Below are 20,697 nucleotides of genomic sequence, written 5' to 3' on the forward strand. Positions count from 1 at the left end.
TTTTGAAATTTTTCTAGCAAACGAATTTTGAAAATAGCCAGATTTAGCTATAAAATAGCTAAGTTGGAAACAGTAGCTGCCACAGCGTTTTTGGGTTCAAGAAGTTGACAGCACTGAAATGAAGTTTGATTGATTGAAGAAAAACAGCAAACATTGGAAATTATTATAATAGAGAATTGATTAAATATTGAATGTAATAGTCAAAAATGAACTGTGCGACGTGTGAAGGTAAATCCGAGGAAACGTCTAAATGTGTTTTAAATGCGCTGGACACATTAAAAACTCACTTTCTAAGTAAGTCCGACTTGTTGCTTTTCGAGATCCTTTCACAACAGATCCTGTATTTTATTTTAGTGATGCAGAGTTTGTGTGCAGAGAATGCCAATACGATTAATTTATTAAAGCAGCATAATGAGAAGCTGCACAATGCCATCGACCTGTTGCAACAACAGCAGGAGCAGTGCTACAAATCAAGCCCCAAGCGTCGCAGATTTTCACCCAAAAAGTCACAGCAAAAACAACAACAACGCTCAAGTAGCTTGCCAGAGACTGATTCCCCAAAAGTGCCTGAAAGTCAAAGCTCGTTGAATCTGAATATAGCTTTGCAATTGGATGATGAAGAGGAGGAAACTATAACAGAAACGGAGCCACCGATCAGTCCCTACAAGCCATGGGTCACACGGCGTAAGTTTAACAAGCTGAATTGCGAGAATGAGCGTCCAGATAGCACAATTAAGTCCGATAAAAGAAATGATTGGCTATGCAAAGTGCCCAAAGACAAGACCAAAATGTCGCTAACACTGCGAAGCAATTCCCCCAGACTGAAGCAAACGCGCTTGCATTTTGATGCCGGCAAGGCCAACAATGATAGTCGTGATAAGGACGTTATCGAGGCCAGTCCCAATTTGTATTCTACGCTGAAACATGCTAAGCAATCTCGTTCGCTGTTACAAAGGTAGGCAGTCGGACTGCTTATGTTTAAGTAATTTTAATAATGTTAAATAACCTATAACAAGTTTGCAGACCAGACAGCAGCAGCGTCGTAGACGACAACTGCACCGCCGGCACTTCCAAGAAAAGCTCTAACAAGAATCAGCCCGTTTTTGATATGGATGATGACGATTCGTTCTTTGAATTATGCCCAGATCCGACATTGCCAAAGTCACCAACAGGACTCTTGCCCCCTTTAAGCGGCGCTTCAGATACGTCCAGCGTTGTGATGCTTACACCTGCCACACAGGATATTGTGTTCATAGACGACAGCTTTGAGGAGACTAACCAGCCTTTAAACACCATGGACTTTATGGCGGAGGCCATTAAGGATAATGACAAGGTCTCAATGACAAAACTACAGGAATACGAAGCAAAACTTATCAGGGAACAAAAAATGGCAGCTGCAAGAGAAAAAACCACAACGTCTGTGAAGTCAATGAATGTAAAAGTTGAGCAGTTGACAGAGCAGCCAAGTGGTATGGGCAATGAGTCCACCAAGCTGCCAGAAGATTTTGAAATTGAGGAAGACGAAGACGAAGTGGAGGAAGATATCATTCCGCGACCCATTGTAATTAAGCAGGAACATGAACCGAGCATTAAGGAACAATACAATATTGAATGCGAGCAGTGCAATAAGGTGAATTCTCAATAAGACTCTTAATTTTTCAAACAATCAAACTTATTCTCTTGCAGTTTGTCAATTTCATGGGCTCAAATATGACAGATGTTCAGATACGCGAATATCTGAGTAATTGCAGACATTTTGATCAACGCGAATTGGACAACAACACGCCTGATGGGTTTTGGAATCCGCATTTGGTTTCGTTTGCAGAAGACGATCCTCGCAGCAAGGTTCATGTAGATCGACGCTTTGTAAATCAGCGCAAGAAATAAAAAAATGATCTATTTTTAATATTCTGCTCGCATTTTATTCAAGATGACCGTTTTTTTATAACAATTGCATTTTACAAATTGCCACGTTTGGCCTGCTCGATCTCAATGGCAGTAAAGAGCGACTTAAAGTTGCCAGCGCCAAAACCCTACAAAAATAAATTTAAACTTTAAGTTAAGGACTCAAAAAACAGATAATATCAAACTTACATTATGATTAAAACGCTGAATGACCTCCAGGAAGAGCGTTGGCCTGTCCTGACAGTTCTTCGTAAAGATCTGCAACAGGTAACCGTTCTCATCGAAATCCACCAGAATGTTCAGTTTCTTTAAGATTTCCATGTCTTCCTTGATTTTAGTGCGACTGTGAGACAACTGCTCCTGCAGAATATCGTAGTACGACGATGGAATGGTCAGGAATTCTGTACCACGTGCTCTCAAGTTGCTCACAGCTCCAATGATATCATCAGTATTGAGAGCAATATGTTGAACACCTGCTCCGCCATAGTAGTCGACATATTCTTGAATCTGCGACTTTTTCTTGCCATTAGCTGGCTCATTGATGGGCATCTTGACCGTCTCCTCGTAGTTGGCCATTACAATTGAGCGCAATGCCGAATACTCTGTATGGATCTGCGAATCATCGACAGACCAAAAGCGATGGAATTGCAAAATGCGCTCATACCAAGCAGCCACACTTTCCATCTGCAAATCCGGCTGATTGCCAACCACATGATCAATGAAGTTCAACTTGGCTGGCGGCAAATTCTTCAGCAGAACGTCTTCAACACCGCGCTGAAAGCCAGGTAAGAAGTCACCCTTGTACCCATTACGTTCCACGAAAGTGTGCGTAGTGTCTCCGTACTAAAAGAAGAAAATTAATACTACGAATTAATACCAGAAAATTGCTGAATCAATCTGAACAAAATGTTCTAAAATATGAATTACACTAAAGTTAAATCCTTAATTTTATACTAGTATAAATTTAATTAAATTTGAGTATCAAAGTGCCTCAGTATTTACATTTTTACTTAAAAAAACTTTTTTCGCAATTTAATTCGCAAAATAATTTAATTAATTTTTTTTTGAATGAAAAATATATTTTGTCTTAAATTGTTTTCAGAAACTTTAAAATATAAATGAAATTTTAAACATTAGTTTGATATTCTTTAATACAAGAAAAGCAAGTATTTTAAATAAAACATATTAAAAGTTGAAAATAATTGTAGTGCTTTATTTTTTTTTTTATATTTATGACACTTAAGGTTAATACAAAAAAAAATAGCTTTAATCATCGACTTACCGTCTTAATGGTGGCAAATCTCACAAAGCCATATGCATCGTTCTCCTCCCAGATATCGCGTACGACTTCGGCACCGCGTGATACCGCCAAATTAAAGATTGCGTTCAAATCCTCCACTTCGAAGGCCACATCCTTGACACCATCACCATGCTGCATCAGGTGCATTCCATGCTCCTTGTCATCGGTCGTGTAGGCCGATACAAACACGAAGACAATCTTATTTTGTCGCACTGCATGTTTCGCGTAGCGTCGCTCTCCCGTCTCCAATCCCTGATAGCCAAGAGGTTCAAAGCCCAAACGGGTTGTATAATAACTGGCCGCCTGCTTGGCGTTACCAACGTAAAACGTTAGATGATCAAAGCTTAAGAATTTGCCGGCTTCTGGCTATTGAAATTAAAAAAGAAGCTTATAAATTTGCGGTTCAGAAATAGTTTTAAGATATATGTGAACTTACTTTGGTTCCTTTGTCAGTATAGCTGGTCTAGAAGATGGTAAATAAAGAAAACATTTCTCATTATCTATGTTTCAAGTACTATACTAACTTAACATATATAATTTTCCATCAGTAGAATCTTTAGATAAGCTAACATAACCTTACAAAAATTCAGCAAAGGTCATAATAAAATTTAAAGATCTCTTAAAACGTATTATCATTATAGAATCTTTAGATTACCAAACGTAACCTCTCAAAAATCTACAAATTCTCACTGTCATATATTAAAGCAAGCGAACATAACCTTACAAAATGCAATAAAATTTCAAAATTAAAGGATGAGGCAACATAACCTCATTAGCCAACGCAACTTTAAAATTTTTTTAAAATCTATTTTAATATTAAAACTTGTCTACATTCCACATATTTATATAACTTCTTTACAGTTCACTTTTTGTCATTAGTTATTTTTTTAATTTTATTACCATTATCACTCAGACTCAATTTATTCAAAACTCTCCTCACACGCGTTTTATAAATGTTCCGTTGATCTTCAGACGATCTTCGCAAGTTGACTATGGCTAAGCCATGTTGAAATCACGCCTTATATACTCCCCAATTCAGTCCCAGATCAGATTGAAATCTTGTACCTATTGATAACTCATTTAAATATATGTCAAACTAGTATTTTGTTTACGTGTATTTCAAAAGCGTGTTGCTGTTGATAATGTTGTTGTTGTTATTGTTTTAGATATTCGCATAATTAAATAGAAATTTGCAAAATTTGTTTACTAGAACAGGTGGCGTTACCTGTTGCCATTTAATAAATACAATTTGTATTTGTTTATAAACTAATCCCTTTTATTTTTTAGCGTGGCAACTGGAGATACTCATATCATGTCTATTTAATTATTTGCTCTATTAAGTTCATTTACAATACATAAATTCATGTAAGCTAAAGTTTTATGATATGAAATCGTTTCTTAGATATTTTTATAACATTATGCCGGTTGAAGATTTACATATTCATGCATTCAACAAGTTTTTTGGTTCACGAAATAATTTCAGATAAAAACACTTTATTTGTGTACACGTCAAGGAGATACCCTGATTACATAAATAAATAAATTTAGAAACATAGAAATAAGGGAAGTACTTTGTGGCGTTAGTGTCTTATTTCTCTTTTTTGCTATGTTTTATTTATTTATTTTTTCTACCTGTTACATACTTTTGCACAAATTAGTTATACCCCTTTCTGCTTCTTTTCTATGGGAGCAGGGTATAAAAATGTGCCACGCGCTGGTTTTCAACTCGTTTTGAACTTGTTTCCGTTGCGAGCCCCCAAAACTCTGGCATATTTTATATTCATAACGATCCGATGAACTAGCTCTATAAGTACTATATAATACAAGCTTTTATACTTTAAACGGGTTTTCCACAGCTGATAATATGTTTTCGTTATTGTTTATTACACAGGGTTCAAGTTTAAGATAACGTGAGACCGCATTGAGGGATAATACTACATGAAGATTAAATTTATTCATTCTATAAAGTAATAATATCACATGATAGTTTTAATAAACCATTCGCTTATGTCTTTGGATTAGATATTTTTTTCTTCATCCTTGATCTTTTACAGGCAGATTAATACATTGAGTTCAAAAGTTAAAATATTTTTTAAAGATGGTTATTTAAATAAGATAGGTAATATACTCTATAAAATCTATTAAGATTGTTATTTGAATATAACGCTAACCCAATATTAACGATCTCGTTAATATTTCCATATGACCTTCATAAAATATATTCGTACTTTATCAGTTTCTCCCCAAGGAGTAATTTTGACCCGATTGCTTTGGCATACTTTGAAAGTATAAACATTTCTTATCCATTTCCATGAGGCATTTATGCATTTTAAATCTATAGTAGTTATTTACAGTTTCCTTTTTAGAAATATTTATTCTTATACGATTAACCATGTAGAAACCTTGTAACAATTTGAAGCTAATCAGCCGACATGCCGATGTATTACAGTTTTCTACAGAGTACCTTTTAGTCAATCATTCTTTTCACTGAGAAAATATTGCTTAAGTACATTTTAAAGTAGTTGCTATAGTTTCCATTTCATTCCCATTTTTATAGTCGAACAGATTGTTAATGGCACTTTTGGCATGTGCCATCAATGCGACAATGGCTGCTCTTCCATACACCCTCAGTCCTCCCTCCCTTTTGGCCCTCTTGTGCCCTAATAAGCCAATCATAATAAATGTCAAGCATTGAATTGGCTTCTTGCCAATGGCCACTTGTGTCAGTTCATCATTAGCTCGTCGCCAGCAGCTGGGGACATTGTCTGGGACTAATCATTAATACTTAACCGCTTCAGTTCATCCGTCGCTCATACGCCCTGTGTGTCTCACATTAATTTCTTCTTTTTCGGCTAGAATTTTTAGTAGAGTGCCGCCGACATAAATCGATTCATATGAACGACTAATTTATTACTATGAAGCAGTTGCCTTTTCAAGATTGCCAAACACCTGGCACAATGCGAATGTCTCATTTGTCAAGTGTCTGGCAAAGAACTGCCCTATCCCAAGACTATAGGCCAAGTTAGATCCATGGCAAAAACCAGCTAGAAGTTTTGACTTTTTAAGAAACTTATCTTATGGTTAGTGGATATTCCTTAAAAGTGAATTCATTCTGAAGCTTGCAAATTATTTTATAATCATTGTAAATAGATTACTTAAGTATATACAGGGGTGGTCAAAAGTATTTACACAAAACTAAAGTTAAATCTTCTTGCTATTTAAAGTTACTTCGTTTACATTTCGTTTCGTTACTTCAAATTACGCTTGAATGATACAAAGTTTTCCTTAACCCATAAAGTACCCATTAAAAATTTTAATTTATGTAAAAATCTACTTTTTTGACTGTTTTCCTGGGGCTTAAACAAAAAATGTTTTGATGCAAAAAAGTTCTCCAAATAATTCTAATAGTGACTGCAAAAAATTGTTTTCAAAAATATCTTTGCCTATATTTTTTGAATATGATGATCTCAGTTAAAATTTGTATAAAATGAGGAAAAAATGGAAAAAAAGTTAATTTTGAGCAAGTTTCAAAAATCATAAAAAACATAAGCGAAGATTTTAAAGTGCCATACAAATTTTGGATCCTACTATTATTATTTATTAAAGGAAAATCTCTAATTTGTAAATACCAGCTGTTTGATTTATGTGGCCAACTTTCTGTGAGCGCATCAAATCTTCTACCTTTTTTTTGCTTATGAACTCTCCGCTCACCTGTCACATATCACGTTAGCCAAATATGTTCTCCGAGTTATAACTAGAACTTACCCCCAAAATTGCAGTATAAAATACATTTAACTGTTGTCCATTAGCCTAAGCAAACTTTTTTGCTCGTTTCCTTTAACTACGTCTCGAATTCAGTCTCTTCTAGAGTTCTGACTTCGTCTACGACTTTATTGTCCTTGACGAAGGATATTTGAATGCGACGCTGCGCAGGTTTGTTTGGGTTTGATGTGGGTAGCCTGTTGCATGTGTTGAAGATATTATATTACAGACACTACCGTTAGCTCACTCTCTCCCCGTCTCACTGTATTTCTCGCTCTCTTTCTGTCTACCTTTCTCTCTCTCCTGCTGTCTATGTTTTTAGTCTGTTTTACGGCATTGCCAGCAGCTTGTGAAGTTGCAGGGGTTGCTTTCCTTTTGGACTTCGGAGGGTGCAAAGGACAAAGGATGTTAGCTACTGTTGTTGCTGCTTTTGTTTTTGTCGTTTTTGTTGCCATAGCCTCAAGCTGTCGGCGCCGCAATGTCGACATTTGCGTTACGCTTTCAGTCACCGATTGAGTCTCGTTTATTACGCTTCGAAAAAACAACAAATAAAAAAACGTTCAAAAACAATGAGTGAAAAAACTGAAACTGAAATTGTTTATTTAATTTAAAAAGCGTGGTAACTACAGCAGCAACAACAATAAACTATTTCAATTTTAAAAGCCAAACGAACTTGAACTGTCGTTAATTGTGTAACAAAAAAAGGCTTAAAGTCATTTGTCGGCATATATTTAGAATTTTTTATTATTTTTTTGTGAATATTGACAAATTTCTGACCGCAGCGCGATTAAAATCTCTATGTGCCTCCTCCCGGCAACAACACCAAGGCAAAAACAACAGAAACAACAACATAAATAAATATCTTAAATATGCATAGTGTAAAGAGCATTTCAATGTATTAAGACTCGAGATTTTTGGGGCGGTATTAAAAATAGTTTGCGTTTTTGTTATGATATAATTTTAATAACTTGGCCGATTTGCTGATTGATTGTTCAGTGTGAAAATGATCATAAATTTTACACACTCTCTGTGTATGTGTGTGAGAGCGTGTGTGTTTGGTTCTTAAAGTTGCCAAGACGCTTGTAAATTAAAATTCATAGCGCCAGCTGCTTTGGGTGCTTGTGCTGCGCCAGTGCTTGTCAAACTGTCAAAGTGCAGCGACCTTGTTGTTAAAGTCGCGTGCGATTTTAAATGTGCTGATTGTGAATTGCAAAAAATGTATGGTACAATTTATGGTGTCAGCGGTTAAAGTTGCAGCTGCGACCGTGCTTGTCAAACTGTTAAATACTCGGCAATAGTCGCGACCGTTTTTTTTTTGTTTCATAAAAGTTACAAAGGAAGAAGAATCGTTATATTAATGATTGAGTATATTTGTGATCTCGTTTTTTCTTCGGCATTGTAAAAATCGCGAGCTTGCATCGCGCGCGATTTACTAGCGTTTTTGTTTCTGACTCAGAAAACCGCACTGAATATTAAGGAAACTTAGTTAATATTAGAATTTTAATGATTAATTATATTGTGGATCAATAAAAAACTCAGTGTTTTTCTAAGTAAGCTATTTATTTAAAAGTGTAATATTAAATATTTGATTTAAATATTTGACTTTTCACTAGGTTGAGATGATAACGAGCATATACTGCTGCGTAACCCGCAATATAAACAGTTAATATGGAAATTTCGCAAATCTAATTGAAGTTTGCGTGCCATAAACCCATTGAAGGACTTTCGTCGTGGTAATTGAGCAGCTCAAGTTATGCCATTTGCCGCCCCTTTTTGGCAGTATCAATCCAATTTAAAAAAAAAAGGTAAACATCCGTTTGTCATACCAAGAGCGAAACCCCGGAGATTTGATGACTCTCCCATGACCTTGACACAATTTCTCCTCAGGCCACAATATCCTTTTTATTAAGCTGCCTTGCGATTGTATGTTAGAGAAAATATCTTATTCTCGATGTCGTCATATTATCAGATATTTAAATATGCATATAGACGTTTTCTTAGATCACAAAAGAAAACAATAACCGCCCACAATTTGTGGGCCAAAACATTTAATAGACTTTGTGTAATACTAGATAGTGTAGTCCATAAAATTCGCTTTTAAAATAAAAGAAGCGAGTAAGATATTGTTGACTATAAAATACCCTGTTTTCCAGTTCTCACATCACTATCTAAACTTACTTTAAATATTTTAGAAATGTAAATTTAATTTGAAATCCTAGGTATTAATTCTCCTGTTTCATCTACAATCTATAATCCTTCTTCTAATATTTATAGATTGTAAAGAATTTTTAAGTTTTCATAAAATGAGGTTTTTTAAACTCAAAACGAACTTACTATAATCACAGCATTTGCATAAAATTTTTCTTAATTAAAGGGTATGACAAAAGTGCAGGGGAACGTCAAGATTTACGATGCGGCATAAAGTGAGGGGATCGAGGGGAATCATAACAGGTTGCTGCAGCACGCAACGCATCACAACAATAAACAAATGATGCCGACAACATGTGGAGCCCCCAGTCTTAGATCAAGAACTTACACATCGCACATCGTTGAAGTGAATTTTATGTTATTTTTAAAAACACACACAGTCTGAAAATTATGAGATGAATATAGAACTACTTATACCGTTTTGGGGGGGAGGGGGGTAGGCCCCAGATAGGGATGCGCCTCTGGGATGTTAGGTGAGCATAAATTATAAAAATATTTCAATGTGTGTCAAATATTGTATGCCCAGGCAGCCCAGGAATGTTGTACTATGTGTTCTGCATCATTTTCAACAAATTACCAGAGCTTATTAAGTGTCATCTTATTAATGGACCATCCATTGGTTTTTCCACTCAATTTCTCTGGCTGCTCTGATTAAACGACTGTTGATAGGTTCTTCTAATCAATTAGAGTTCGGGGAATAACTAAACTGAACTTTAAGTGTGATTTACATAATGATTAAATGAGCGTAATTGATAAATATATAAAATTTTTGGTAACCACAAAGGGTTTTTTTTTTTAAGATTATAGGAGTCACATCATTTAAGAGTTGCATATTAAAGTTATTAGGGAAGATAAAATACTAAAAATTGCTATTTAGTTGGACAGTATAACTATCAGTCGAAAAAATTTCTGTAAAATTATGGAACTAAAAAATTTGTCAACGCAAGGCAACGCCTTGTATATCAACAATATAAAATATAATGCACTCATTTATCGGTTGTTGTCTCAGTTGCTTAAGAGATATTTCGTTCTTGGAAGTTTGAATTTAAGTTTATTAGCAATATAGGGCCTTTTATTTTTATTTGTACACAGATAATTTTTGAAAGTGTGCATAACTGCAACCACTCAGATAAAGTATTATGATTTTTTGAGAATGTTTGTAACCAGCAGACTGTAAAGATTGATGTTCATATTAATCAAATTTGATCACTTTTAAGGTACCCCTATAACATAGAGTCAATATGAGCTTAGATATTGAATAAATATAAACTTTTTCAAATAAAAATATATATACTTACTTGTATATTTATGTTAAAAAGCGTTACTGATTTAAGTTTTAAAGAAACGGTAACATAATAATGCAAAAGCAGATGTTTATATTTTTATTAGCTTAGAAGTTGAAATCCTGTCGCTTTATTCAATTTGTAAACTTTTTCTTGACTTTGTATATATTGTAAGATATCATCTTTCTGTTTTGAAAACTTCATTACAATTAAGTAATTAATACAAAAGTCATAAAGAAAAGTATTTTTAGTAGTGTAAGTTTTGTTTCCTAGAGAGTATCTTCCAGTAGGGCACCCTCTTAACTGCTTTTGCAAATAAATGATAAGCACAGTTAGGTATGACTGTGGTTACCCTTGGTTATTTTTGGGCAAAGCGCAACCCTTTCAAGCTTCAACTTTAAAGGCAGCCACATCGGCGACGTTGGCGCTCAGTTGTGTGAGAATAATTCGCCGTCCTAAACAGCTGCGCCACCGCTCGACGCCAGCGCCAACGCCAACGTCAGCTGCACGACGCTACGCCGAGACGACTCGACTCGACTCGAGTCGATTGTTTGCTTTGAACGTTGCTGCGCATCGCTCAGAGTGAATTTGCATAGGCAGCGAAACGGACGTCGAAGTCGACGCGCGAAGTCGACGTTTCGTCTCTTTGAGTTGTTTTCTTTTATGCGAATAAAAGACGCGACGCATTTTTCAGCTTTTAATCTTGTTGTTGTTGTGACCAATTCGGAAAAGTGATTTTCTTAGTTTTTCCCTAGTCAAAATGATTTTCGGTTTGTGTAACATTAATTTATGAATGGAGAGCGCGCTGAGTGAGTTGCCGAATAGCAAGATAATAAATTAAGAGCCAAATACCGAAATATTTCTATTTCAAATAAAAATACCAAATAATTTATCAGAAACTAAATGGATGAAAGATAAATATTAAAATGTTGAAATTGTTTTACAACAAATAAATATCAATGGAATGCTGTAAATAATAAAACACAAAGATTATTAAAAACAAAAATACTTTAAATAAATGTAATATACAAATTAGAATTTTGAATGTGAAGTTTTTAAAGTGTAACATTTTGATCAAATATTATATTAATAAATTGAATATAATTGTTGGGATTAAGTGAGATGATGTTTAACAATTATAGAACATTTGCAGGAGCATACTTAAAAGTAGACTCTCTTTCATCTGTAACAAAAAAGCACGAAACTCAATCTGTGAAACTGTCACAGCAATTTTCTAACTAGATCCACAAATAACAAGAAACCAATCAGCTGTAAAACTACAATTCATGGAGAACTCAATATATCAGTCAAATACGTAGTACTTAAGAGTATAAGTGCAATCCTAATGTACTTCTCGTTATGCAAACATTTCAAACATACTTATTAATGCGACATTTCTCTCCTCACTTAGCACGACTTAGGGAACATATCAAATTACCAGAACGAGCGACAACAAAAACCACTTGAACCTTCCGATATGAAATAAATAATAAAAAAATAAACTAATTAATGTGACTAAAAACGAAAAACTTGGTAAACTATGTGGAATACAAGAAAATATTATAACGAGTGCAACATGACAAGTGATGACTTTAGTTCCTGCCAAAGATTACGTATTGGGCACAAATTACGATCCAATTATTGTGCTTTAAGTTCCACATTCCCACATCTCTGCCTTCTGCTGCTGCTTGGACTTAGTTTATGCTTAGCGGCTCCAAAAAGCTCCTGTATACTCTGTAATAAGGAAGACTTAATAGCGGCGGGACCGATAATAAGCGACAGTTACGAGGAGAAAACTTTCGATCATCAGGTGACGCGTCAAGAAGCAATTCAAGCGCTGCGCAAGTACAATGAGAGTAAGTCTCAAATTTTTATTTCTTAAAATTTTTTATTTGGTAATTATAACCATGGACTTCCTATTTACTAATTCTCAAAAATAGTTTAGACCAAAGACCTCACCCGTTCGAATTGTTGGTGTTCCTAAAAAGTTGGAGATTTAATATTATTGACCATATTTTTTTGCATTTTTATTCAATTTAAAGATATTTAAATTCAATTTAATAAATATTTAATTTTGTCCAATCTCTTAACTCCAACAATTGCTTTTGGGTTGCTTTAGCGCTGTTAGAGATTTGTAGAACACACATGATTAATAATTAAAGTACTCCCGTTCTACTTGTTTGATCTTGCTGCGGTTAATTGAGATTGAAAATTATATTAACAGATAACGTTATTCACCATAAAAACTGTATTATCCTAACTGTGGGTGTGGTGGTTTTTCGCGATTTGTGAGGCGGAAAGGGGCGTGGCTTAAATTTGATAAAAACTTCATATGCGCTGGGTAGATAGAAATCTGTGTGCCAAAATTGGTTGCTCTACCTTTTATAGTCTCTGAAATCCTTTTGTATATCGACTTGGCTATTAATGCTGATCAAGAATCCCTTCTCCCTGTTACAATATATATTTAATTATTTTTTAAGTAACGGGTATAAAAATACCACATTATCAATACATTAAAAAAATGATTAAAATTTTTTTCTATAACCGAGGATTTTTTCCTAAAACCTATTACAAAATATCGGTATTACCTTACCGGCTAAAACTCTTTCTTCCTGCCTTTTTCCCTTTCTATTTTCAGCACATCCCACACAAAACTCTTGCAAATCGATAAAGTGCACGGCGACGGTGGTAAAATATTGTACGGGTCCACAGTTCCTTAACGATCATTGCTGGTGCGAGATGCAGCATCGAGATGGTGAGTACAGAACCTCAGATGATAATGATATTATGATATTTATGAGTCGAAGCAGCAGCACACATGGCGCTTAACAATAACAAGCAAATGCAAACAACGCCCAGAATTCTCACAAACAGGTAAACAAACGGATGGAAGATTGTGGAAATTGTTGGACAAACGAAAATGAAAACGAAAACGTTGCCGAGTGCCACTAACCCACTTGGGGGAGCTTTACTAGCCGAGCCTAAGTAAAGCTTCATTAACCCATTACAGCCAACAATTTGATTGGCTAATGAGTTGCAGGCACGCAATGAGCGCAGCTTTAAGATGATGCAAGCTAAGTGAAACACTAAATGTCTCATAATTGGGTGGAATACCTCTTTGTTCCCATCCCTCGCTCTCTCTTTCTCTCCCTCTGTCTGTCTCTTCATTAGCACGTGGCCACTGCGGAAGTGGGTTAATGTTGTGGTCCACATGACTAAACCGCAGCTACGCCCCATTGCATTGATTTACCTACCGCTACAGTTATCACCCGCTACAATGGCAGCCTTCTGTAGAAATGAAGTAAACTTATAAATTCCAGAATAAAAGTGCATTTAACCACTATAAAAAGGTGTTTTATAAAAATTAAATTTTTAAAATTTTTTTATATTTTATCCCTGAAATTGGGATTTTCAAATTTTGAATGCGCTGTAAATTGTAAACTTAAAAAACAACGAATATCTTATGTTTTTAAGTGACTTTACTTTAGTTAGGCATAAAATATTCTGTTTTTAAAATTAGATCTAAAAATGTATTTAAAAATGTTCAATAATTTTTCTTATAGTTTTAAAGAGCTCACTGTTAGTATATTTAATAAAGTTTAAGAAAAAAATTTTAGAATAGGAGTTAGAGTACTGGCTAAAATATTCTCTGAGTTCAACTAAACATAGAACAAACATAACTTTTTTGACACTCTCTTATCTTTTCTTTAGCTTAATCCTTCACTCCTATTTACAGATTTTCTGTTTTTTTGATCAAGGGCAAAATTAGCCTTTCAGTTCAATGTGCCTTCATATCAAGGCCTCACTGTTGTTAAACTGACATTCCAAGTGTCCAAGCGTCAGTTAGCTATTCTCCTTGATTTGTTTTGTTCTCTTTCTATTTTATTATGTTTATGTTTTTGTTTGTATTGTTGTGCATTGGCGTCTGTTGGGTTCGGCACTTGGTATTTTCTACACTTGAATGATTTTCTTCAAGGCGTGCACACAATTTTCCGTTTCGCATTTTCCAAATGCACTCGAAATACAAATTGTTCTCTGAGTTCAACTAAATGCGCGCATTAAATTTAATTTTCCGTAGTTGTTAGTTTTTGTTTTTAGTATTTTATAGACTTGTTTGGGGGCTGGTGTTTATGGCCACTTAACGGAGGTCGTCTATAATTGAGGATAGTTCCAACAAAGTCTTCATTTATACTTGTAATTATATAGCGACCTATACCATATATCAACAATCTAATAAATGTTGTCATCACCATCGTTTTCTAGGAATTGCAAAGCTTTATATCTAATCAACTTTATAGGATAGATATTTTTCAAGAGCTTATTTCCTTTTTCTTCTGATACTCGGCTATAAATGTATTTTATTATATTATTTATTATATTATTTTTCATTTTTTTCGTTTATCAAATAAGTTCTTTGTTTATTTAAATGTCCTATAGGGTATTCTCTAATCAAGCACTGTGCCGTTTAAATTTTGTAATGCAGTTATACTGACTGATCTATAACCCCATGATGTTTTCCAAATGTCTCCTTATCAGGCATCTGAAACATTTGCGGTCTTATCTATAAATCTAGCTTGTATTTGCCCAACAAGACGATCGACTGTCTTCTATATAATAAGTATAATTCGAATATAAAAATAATTATTTGAGATTGACAGTATAAATATTTTGCTACCGGCTTTTGATTTTATTTAATATGCAACGCCTAAGGCGATGACAAAAACAACATTTATTTGGACGTGCTTCTAATATAAATGACTTAAGCACCTGCCACAAAGCTAGAACTTGCTCTTTGAATGAAAATTGTTTTTGTTTCTTTCTACTTTGTGGGTGGTTATGGTCTTCTTGCCAATAATGTTGTAACGTATTTTTGCCATGGTTGTAACGCCATTTAATTCTGTAATTTTTGGGCAATTTTGAAGAGAATTGCCATAAGTTTACATGCACATATATTATTTTCAATATTGATTTAAGTTGCATCAGCTTTGTATGTTTGCCGACATTTGATGATTCACAAAAATTTGTGCAATTAAATTGAGGAAGCTTACGAGTTTCAAAAATGCAATATATTATTTTTATTCAAATTTCAAATGCTATTTTTAATGCAACTAAGTTTAGTCAAAAAAAAATTTTTTTTTGTTTTAAAATTTTTGTGAAGTTCTCTGTATATTTCGAATGCAATGCAATACACATAATATAACCACATAATTTTATTAAGACCTTACCGCTCATAAAAGTCTTATAAGTTATTTAAATATATTTTATGCAATATTAATATATAGTATGTGGAATTTAAAATGGTGCCACATGAAGCTGTCAATCATTTTAATTTTATTCTAATATACATTTTTTATGAATAGTTTTTTTTTTATAATCTGTCGATTTGCATGAATATATTGTTGCTGTCATGTCCTCGCTCTGTGTCAGCTGTCTGAAAAGATTAATAACACAATTGCGATCAGTAAATTGATCTAACATTATTAAGTATAGCGCGACTCATGTCGATTAGCATTAAATTTAAAATAATTACATAATTGGATAAATATTTGTGACACGCAGCAGCAGCAACAGAACAATGAGTTTTCGTCCAATTTTTGGATATGGAAATTTATTAAAATCAACGCACATCGTTTTTATAAACAAATGTGTAAACAATTTCCTTAGTTCGACAACATATTTAGTCATTTTGTATTGTTTTCTTAAATTATTTGTTGATTTTGGCGCTGCTCTCAATAAACATATTCTATTTTATTGGTTTCCGTTTCTACTTAAACTTATAGAAACTTATTTGAACTCAAACTATCTACTGTTCAAAATTTAAGTGCTCTCACTTTGTGTTTTATTTCTTAAAACGAAAAAAGTTTATAGAACATCATCATGTCAAGGCCCCGAAATAAATACCTACTTTGGTATTCGCAGTTTGCAATGAATATTTTATGATTGACAGCGACAGCCGATCATATAGAATCATGTTTATTTCCAATTTGTCAGTCTGGAATCCCTGGATTTGCGTCAACTATAAAACTAAAGTCCAAAGAACTTGTTACCCAGATATTGGCTCGGAAAATTGCGCAATTTTATTGGATTTTTAAAGACCGAACCACAACTGAGACACTGTAAAAGAATTTATTATTGATCAATGATTTATTGTTTAAGAGAAACACCCCTTGTTTATTTTTTTCTCCAGAGTCTACTTTTGCTTAAACATGTTGTTTATTTTACATAAAAATTTTATCACGATTGGATAAAAGCTCAAAAGTTATTAAATGCAGATTCTATAAGGAATACAATTTTTTTCTGCTTGACTGAGAAGGAGAATTCCCTTTTGAGTTATCTTGATTAAATACGAAGTATAAGTATCGGCTGAAAAATTTCCACTTATTGGTTAATGAACTCAAAATTTAAAAAAAAAATTTTTACTTTTTTTCTATTATCTATAGAACATAAATTTCAATAATGTGCTGCTTCAGTTTGTTTCGAGCAAATTTTCCTTTTATAAATCTTGACCATAAGCAATGGACTTTTATTGAATTTTCGCATTTAGAAAACTGCAGCTGGCAATGAAACAAAGTCATAAGAGTATGGGAAATTGTATATGTGTGTTTTGTTAATCGATTTGTAGATAGCCATGTGTTTTATAGATCTGCATATACTTACTCATCTATACTATATAATTTTGTCTTTTTTTCAGAGGGACTTCCATATGTGCCGCATGTATGCTATGTGGGAGAAAAGGTCTATAAACCATCTGTGGGTTCCTGTTTCTTCTTCGAGGAGGTCAAGGAATGTTGCTGTGCGCCCATATTGGTCAAAGAATGTAAGCGCAAATGTTAGGAATCTCATAATGGACGAGTTTTAGTTGGTATACAGAAATCAATGCTAAATGATGATTCCATTCAACACACACACACTCGCACACACCCATCTTCAGATTAACAATGCGTTGCTAATTTTATAATGTAAACAAATGTATATATACAAGGCTACAAGATCATCATTTCATCAGTCCACACGCATCCCAAAATCGAATCATGATAATTAGATTTAGTTTATAATGCTAATTGAAATTACTCACAATTTTATTATCGTAGACAGCCCACCATCGAATTCGTATTGCTTTAAATCATAAACTTAAAGCATAATTAACAGCGATCTGGGTGTATATTATTCTTTCACAAAATTCAATTGAACAGCCTCTTGGCCAGGTCAATAAACATAACACTTTGGAACGCTCATAAATAAATATGATTAAAGCTGCTAAACAATTGAACTATTTGGAAGCACATGCTAAATTTTTACAGCTGCTCATTAATTTGGCATGAATTTTGGCCATGATATCAAATTGGTATATTAGCACGAACTTGAGTCTTAGATTTTATGGTAAACTATTGTTTATCCAATAAATTACCTTAATTTTTTTTTTAATAAATTGCAACTATATATTTTACTTAGTGCTTTAATGTGCTTTCTTTAGTCTTTATTGCGCTTTCCAAAAGGCCTACATGTGCTTTCTCACCAGTATAATTTCGAAAAGAGCTTTAAGTCGCCATTATTTAAATTCATCAGATCATGATTTTAGACTCTTGTCAAATATTTTCCAGACTAAGACTACATATTTTTATAGAAAGCCAATGTCGTATATTTCTAATTTTTTATTAATTTATTCTTGCTTTTTAGGGCGACACATTTCTGGCGCTTCATTGACGACACCAAAGATCTCCTGGAGCTGTTTACTGACATTGCTAGTATGTCTACTTCATTGGCGCATTAGAAGGCGTTACATTTATTAAAGTTGAAAAAGAGGGGGCGGGATCAGGGATAATTGACAAACGATCTAGTAAAACTTAGTCATAGTCACGTAGGTATCAAACAACGCATTATTTAGCCATTAGAAAGTGTACTTAGTTCAAAGTGTCCAATGCAAATCAAACTATTAATAAGTGTATTAATAAATGTATTTATTTAAGCGTTAATAAATATAATATAAATTTGTATAACTATATTGAGTTGACGGAGTTGGATGATATAGTTTATCCAATCCTATGCATAATAGACTACATAGTTTATAGTTTACATATTATGTTATTTTTATATTTTTATATATTTATATGTCACTTAATTAACTAACAGCTCTGTCGACTGCTATTATAATCTGATGTGGCATGCACATAATACAAAACAATAATAAACAATACAAAATGTAAACAAATTTAAAAAACTGAAGTTGCTTAAAAATGCCTATACGACAAAATGGCAAATATCGTTGTTGCTTAAATTCTAAATATAGGTGTTGCATGCTTAAAAACTAAACGGTCCACTAAACCTCGAGTTCAGCAAGTCGGCCTTAAGTCTATATATGTTTGTAGTCTCCCACCTCTCTGTTGGCTTTATAAGCTGGTTCGGCTGTTAAGCGTGCGCTGTAATGCATTTACACAGGATAGCACATCCTCATAGTCCTTCGACCATTCACGCAAATTCCGTTCCAGTGTCTCTAACCGAGTCTGGCCCAGCCGCATGCCACCGTGCTTGATGGCCGCATAACAGGAGCAGGCCAGCAGCTTAAAGCATTGCCTTCGAACGGCATTGTGTGAATTGCTTTCCCAGTTGGGCGTACTAGCCACACACTGCCAGGCCATGCTAACATAGTCGACCAGTGCATCCCAGTGTGTGGAATCGTGCAGACGCTTCGCCTGCGTTTGCAGCACGCGCTTAAACTCGTTCAGATGTATGGCCGCCTTGGAGTAGGCAGCGGCATCCGTTTTCTTGCACAGCCTTGATGTGGGCAGCGACTTGAATATAAGCCGCTTGGCATAATGCAGCTCCTGCTCGAGCAAACTGCAAATGTGTTTTTGGTAATTATAAGGTGTAAGATAATGTTTTGTGGTAAATGCCTCACCTTATGTCTGGCGTGGGCAACTGAGCACGTATCTGGTCCTCGGCGCTTTGTGTCGCTGCCGCCGTCTCCTGCTTTATATTGCACATTATCAAATCAATGAGTTGTTGCTGTGAGAGACCCTGCAGCAACGCTGGCAGCGGCACATCGCTGTTTGTCTGAGCCACAGGACGATCGTCCATTTTCAATTTCTTCACTATCGGCGTACCTGGCCACAGCTGTTGCTTAGTGCTGGTTAATTTGATGGGTGAATAGATTTCCATAGGCGTCGGTTCGGGCGGTGTGCTGCCCATGGTTAGGCGTTTACGTGGGGAACTGCGCAATATCATGCCGCTGGTTAATTGTAGATTTTTCGTTGGCGTACGCTGGAAGGGACTGCGTATTGAGTTACCGCTACCGCTGCCGCCGACGCCGCCGTTGACTTTGTCTGGTGAGAAGGTCGTTGTTAAGCGACGACGTCCGCGTTGGCGGATAATTAGTTCATCTGGCGAGGGCAGTGGCGAGAAACTAAAGTCCTGTGCCTGCGCCACATTCAAGTCATTAACCTCACGTAATCCCAGGCCGCCACCGCCACCATTAGGCGTGTTGGCTGTGGCTGCCGGCGTGGGCTCGTCGGGCGTTCGACGATTGGCATTTGTTGGTGTATTCGCCACACGGAGTGCCTCCAGGCGATCCGGTATTTCAGCTAGTGCCATGCGCGTCTGCAGTGTAGGCGTCGTTGTTGTCATTGTTGTAGCCTGAGTAGCTGCAATAGACAATCGCAAAATTAACGCATACCGCGCTGCTATTCATGAATACCTCTTGTTGTGTGAAGGACTTTTGTTGTATTTACTTTAGCTTGTACTTGACTCGATCGTTTACCTTGCTCGTTCCTCGACTATTTTTATTTTGTTTAGTTTTGTTTGCCAAAATTGCGCCAATTCATTAGAGTTGTATTAAATCGTTCAGAATAAGTTCGATTGAACTACTCACCGTTCTCTTTGGTCAGTAGCTCAATTAAACTGATTATGAACGAATCGGTCAACGTCGGTTCCTCTTAAACAAAGTCCGGGCGCACAATTTAAATATGAGCGTAATTTTAGTTCATTAAGCAACAATTTTGCAATAAATTAATAATTACATGAACATTTATAACTGGAAATCAGATAATATTAAAGAAAACATTTTAATAAAGGTTTGAAGTTCGTCACCACAAGGGGAGAGAAATTACAAATCTAGTTCTTAAAACATATATAAAAATCGGGAAAATTTTTACAAAAATTCTGCATTTAAAAAATTATATCATTAATATTAAGAAAAATTTAAAAAACGTTTAATATGCTTAGATGCAACTGTTTTTGTAATTT

General features: G+C 34.9%; 4 protein-coding genes across 8 annotated transcripts; 2 read left to right on the plus strand and 2 right to left on the minus strand.

Annotated features, from left to right (window-relative positions):
• Positions 1 to 119: 119 nt before the first annotated feature.
• Positions 120 to 1,908, plus strand: LOC117787587. 3 transcript variants are annotated; one of them, XM_034626149.1, is made up of 4 exons: positions 120 to 294; positions 355 to 955; positions 1,024 to 1,630; positions 1,687 to 1,908. In XM_034626149.1, exons 1-4 carry the CDS (start codon positions 207 to 209, stop codon positions 1,885 to 1,887), a joined length of 1,497 nt encoding a protein of 498 aa, XP_034482040.1. In that variant the 5' UTR covers positions 120 to 206; the 3' UTR covers positions 1,888 to 1,908. The 3 variants fall into 3 exon arrangements, with proteins under 3 accessions (XP_034482040.1, XP_034482042.1, XP_034482041.1); XM_034626151.1 differs by lacking the exon at positions 1,687 to 1,908 and having other exon boundaries at positions 1,017 to 1,217; XM_034626150.1 differs by lacking the exon at positions 120 to 294 and having other exon boundaries at positions 790 to 955; positions 1,017 to 1,630.
• On the minus strand, positions 1,898 to 4,195 carry LOC117787591 (4-hydroxyphenylpyruvate dioxygenase). The gene is made up of 5 exons (XM_034626155.1): positions 4,106 to 4,195; positions 3,642 to 3,668; positions 3,188 to 3,571; positions 2,095 to 2,748; positions 1,898 to 2,033 (listed from the first exon to the last, which is right to left on the minus strand). Exons 1-5 carry the CDS (start codon positions 4,106 to 4,108, stop codon positions 1,959 to 1,961), a joined length of 1,143 nt encoding a protein of 380 aa, XP_034482046.1. The 5' UTR covers positions 4,109 to 4,195; the 3' UTR covers positions 1,898 to 1,958.
• Positions 4,196 to 10,901: 6,706 nt separating this feature from the next.
• On the plus strand, positions 10,902 to 18,667 carry LOC117787597. Of its 2 annotated transcripts, none has more exons than XM_034626164.1 (5): positions 10,902 to 11,267; positions 11,870 to 12,314; positions 13,097 to 13,213; positions 17,150 to 17,320; positions 18,136 to 18,667. In XM_034626164.1, the coding sequence occupies exons 2-4, from the start codon at positions 11,999 to 12,001 to the stop codon at positions 17,290 to 17,292; spliced, it is 576 nt and encodes a 191-aa protein (XP_034482055.1). In that variant the 5' UTR covers positions 10,902 to 11,267; positions 11,870 to 11,998; the 3' UTR covers positions 17,293 to 17,320; positions 18,136 to 18,667. The 2 variants fall into 2 exon arrangements, with proteins under 2 accessions (XP_034482055.1, XP_034482054.1); XM_034626163.1 differs by having other exon boundaries at positions 10,908 to 11,267; positions 17,150 to 17,275.
• A 101-nt stretch (positions 18,668 to 18,768) lies between these two features.
• On the minus strand, positions 18,769 to 20,318 carry LOC117787590. Of its 2 annotated transcripts, none has more exons than XM_034626153.1 (3): positions 20,213 to 20,318; positions 19,355 to 20,096; positions 18,769 to 19,293 (listed from the first exon to the last, which is right to left on the minus strand). In XM_034626153.1, the coding sequence occupies exons 2-3, from the start codon at positions 20,077 to 20,079 to the stop codon at positions 18,846 to 18,848; spliced, it is 1,173 nt and encodes a 390-aa protein (XP_034482044.1). In that variant the 5' UTR covers positions 20,080 to 20,096; positions 20,213 to 20,318; the 3' UTR covers positions 18,769 to 18,845. The 2 variants fall into 2 exon arrangements, with proteins under 2 accessions (XP_034482044.1, XP_034482045.1); XM_034626154.1 differs by having other exon boundaries at positions 20,184 to 20,318.
• Positions 20,319 to 20,697: the final 379 nt, after the last annotated feature.

This window comes from Drosophila innubila (genome assembly GCF_004354385.1).
Source record: "Drosophila innubila isolate TH190305 chromosome 3L unlocalized genomic scaffold, UK_Dinn_1.0 0_D_3L, whole genome shotgun sequence".
Taxonomy (NCBI): Eukaryota; Metazoa; Arthropoda; class Insecta; order Diptera; family Drosophilidae; genus Drosophila; species Drosophila innubila.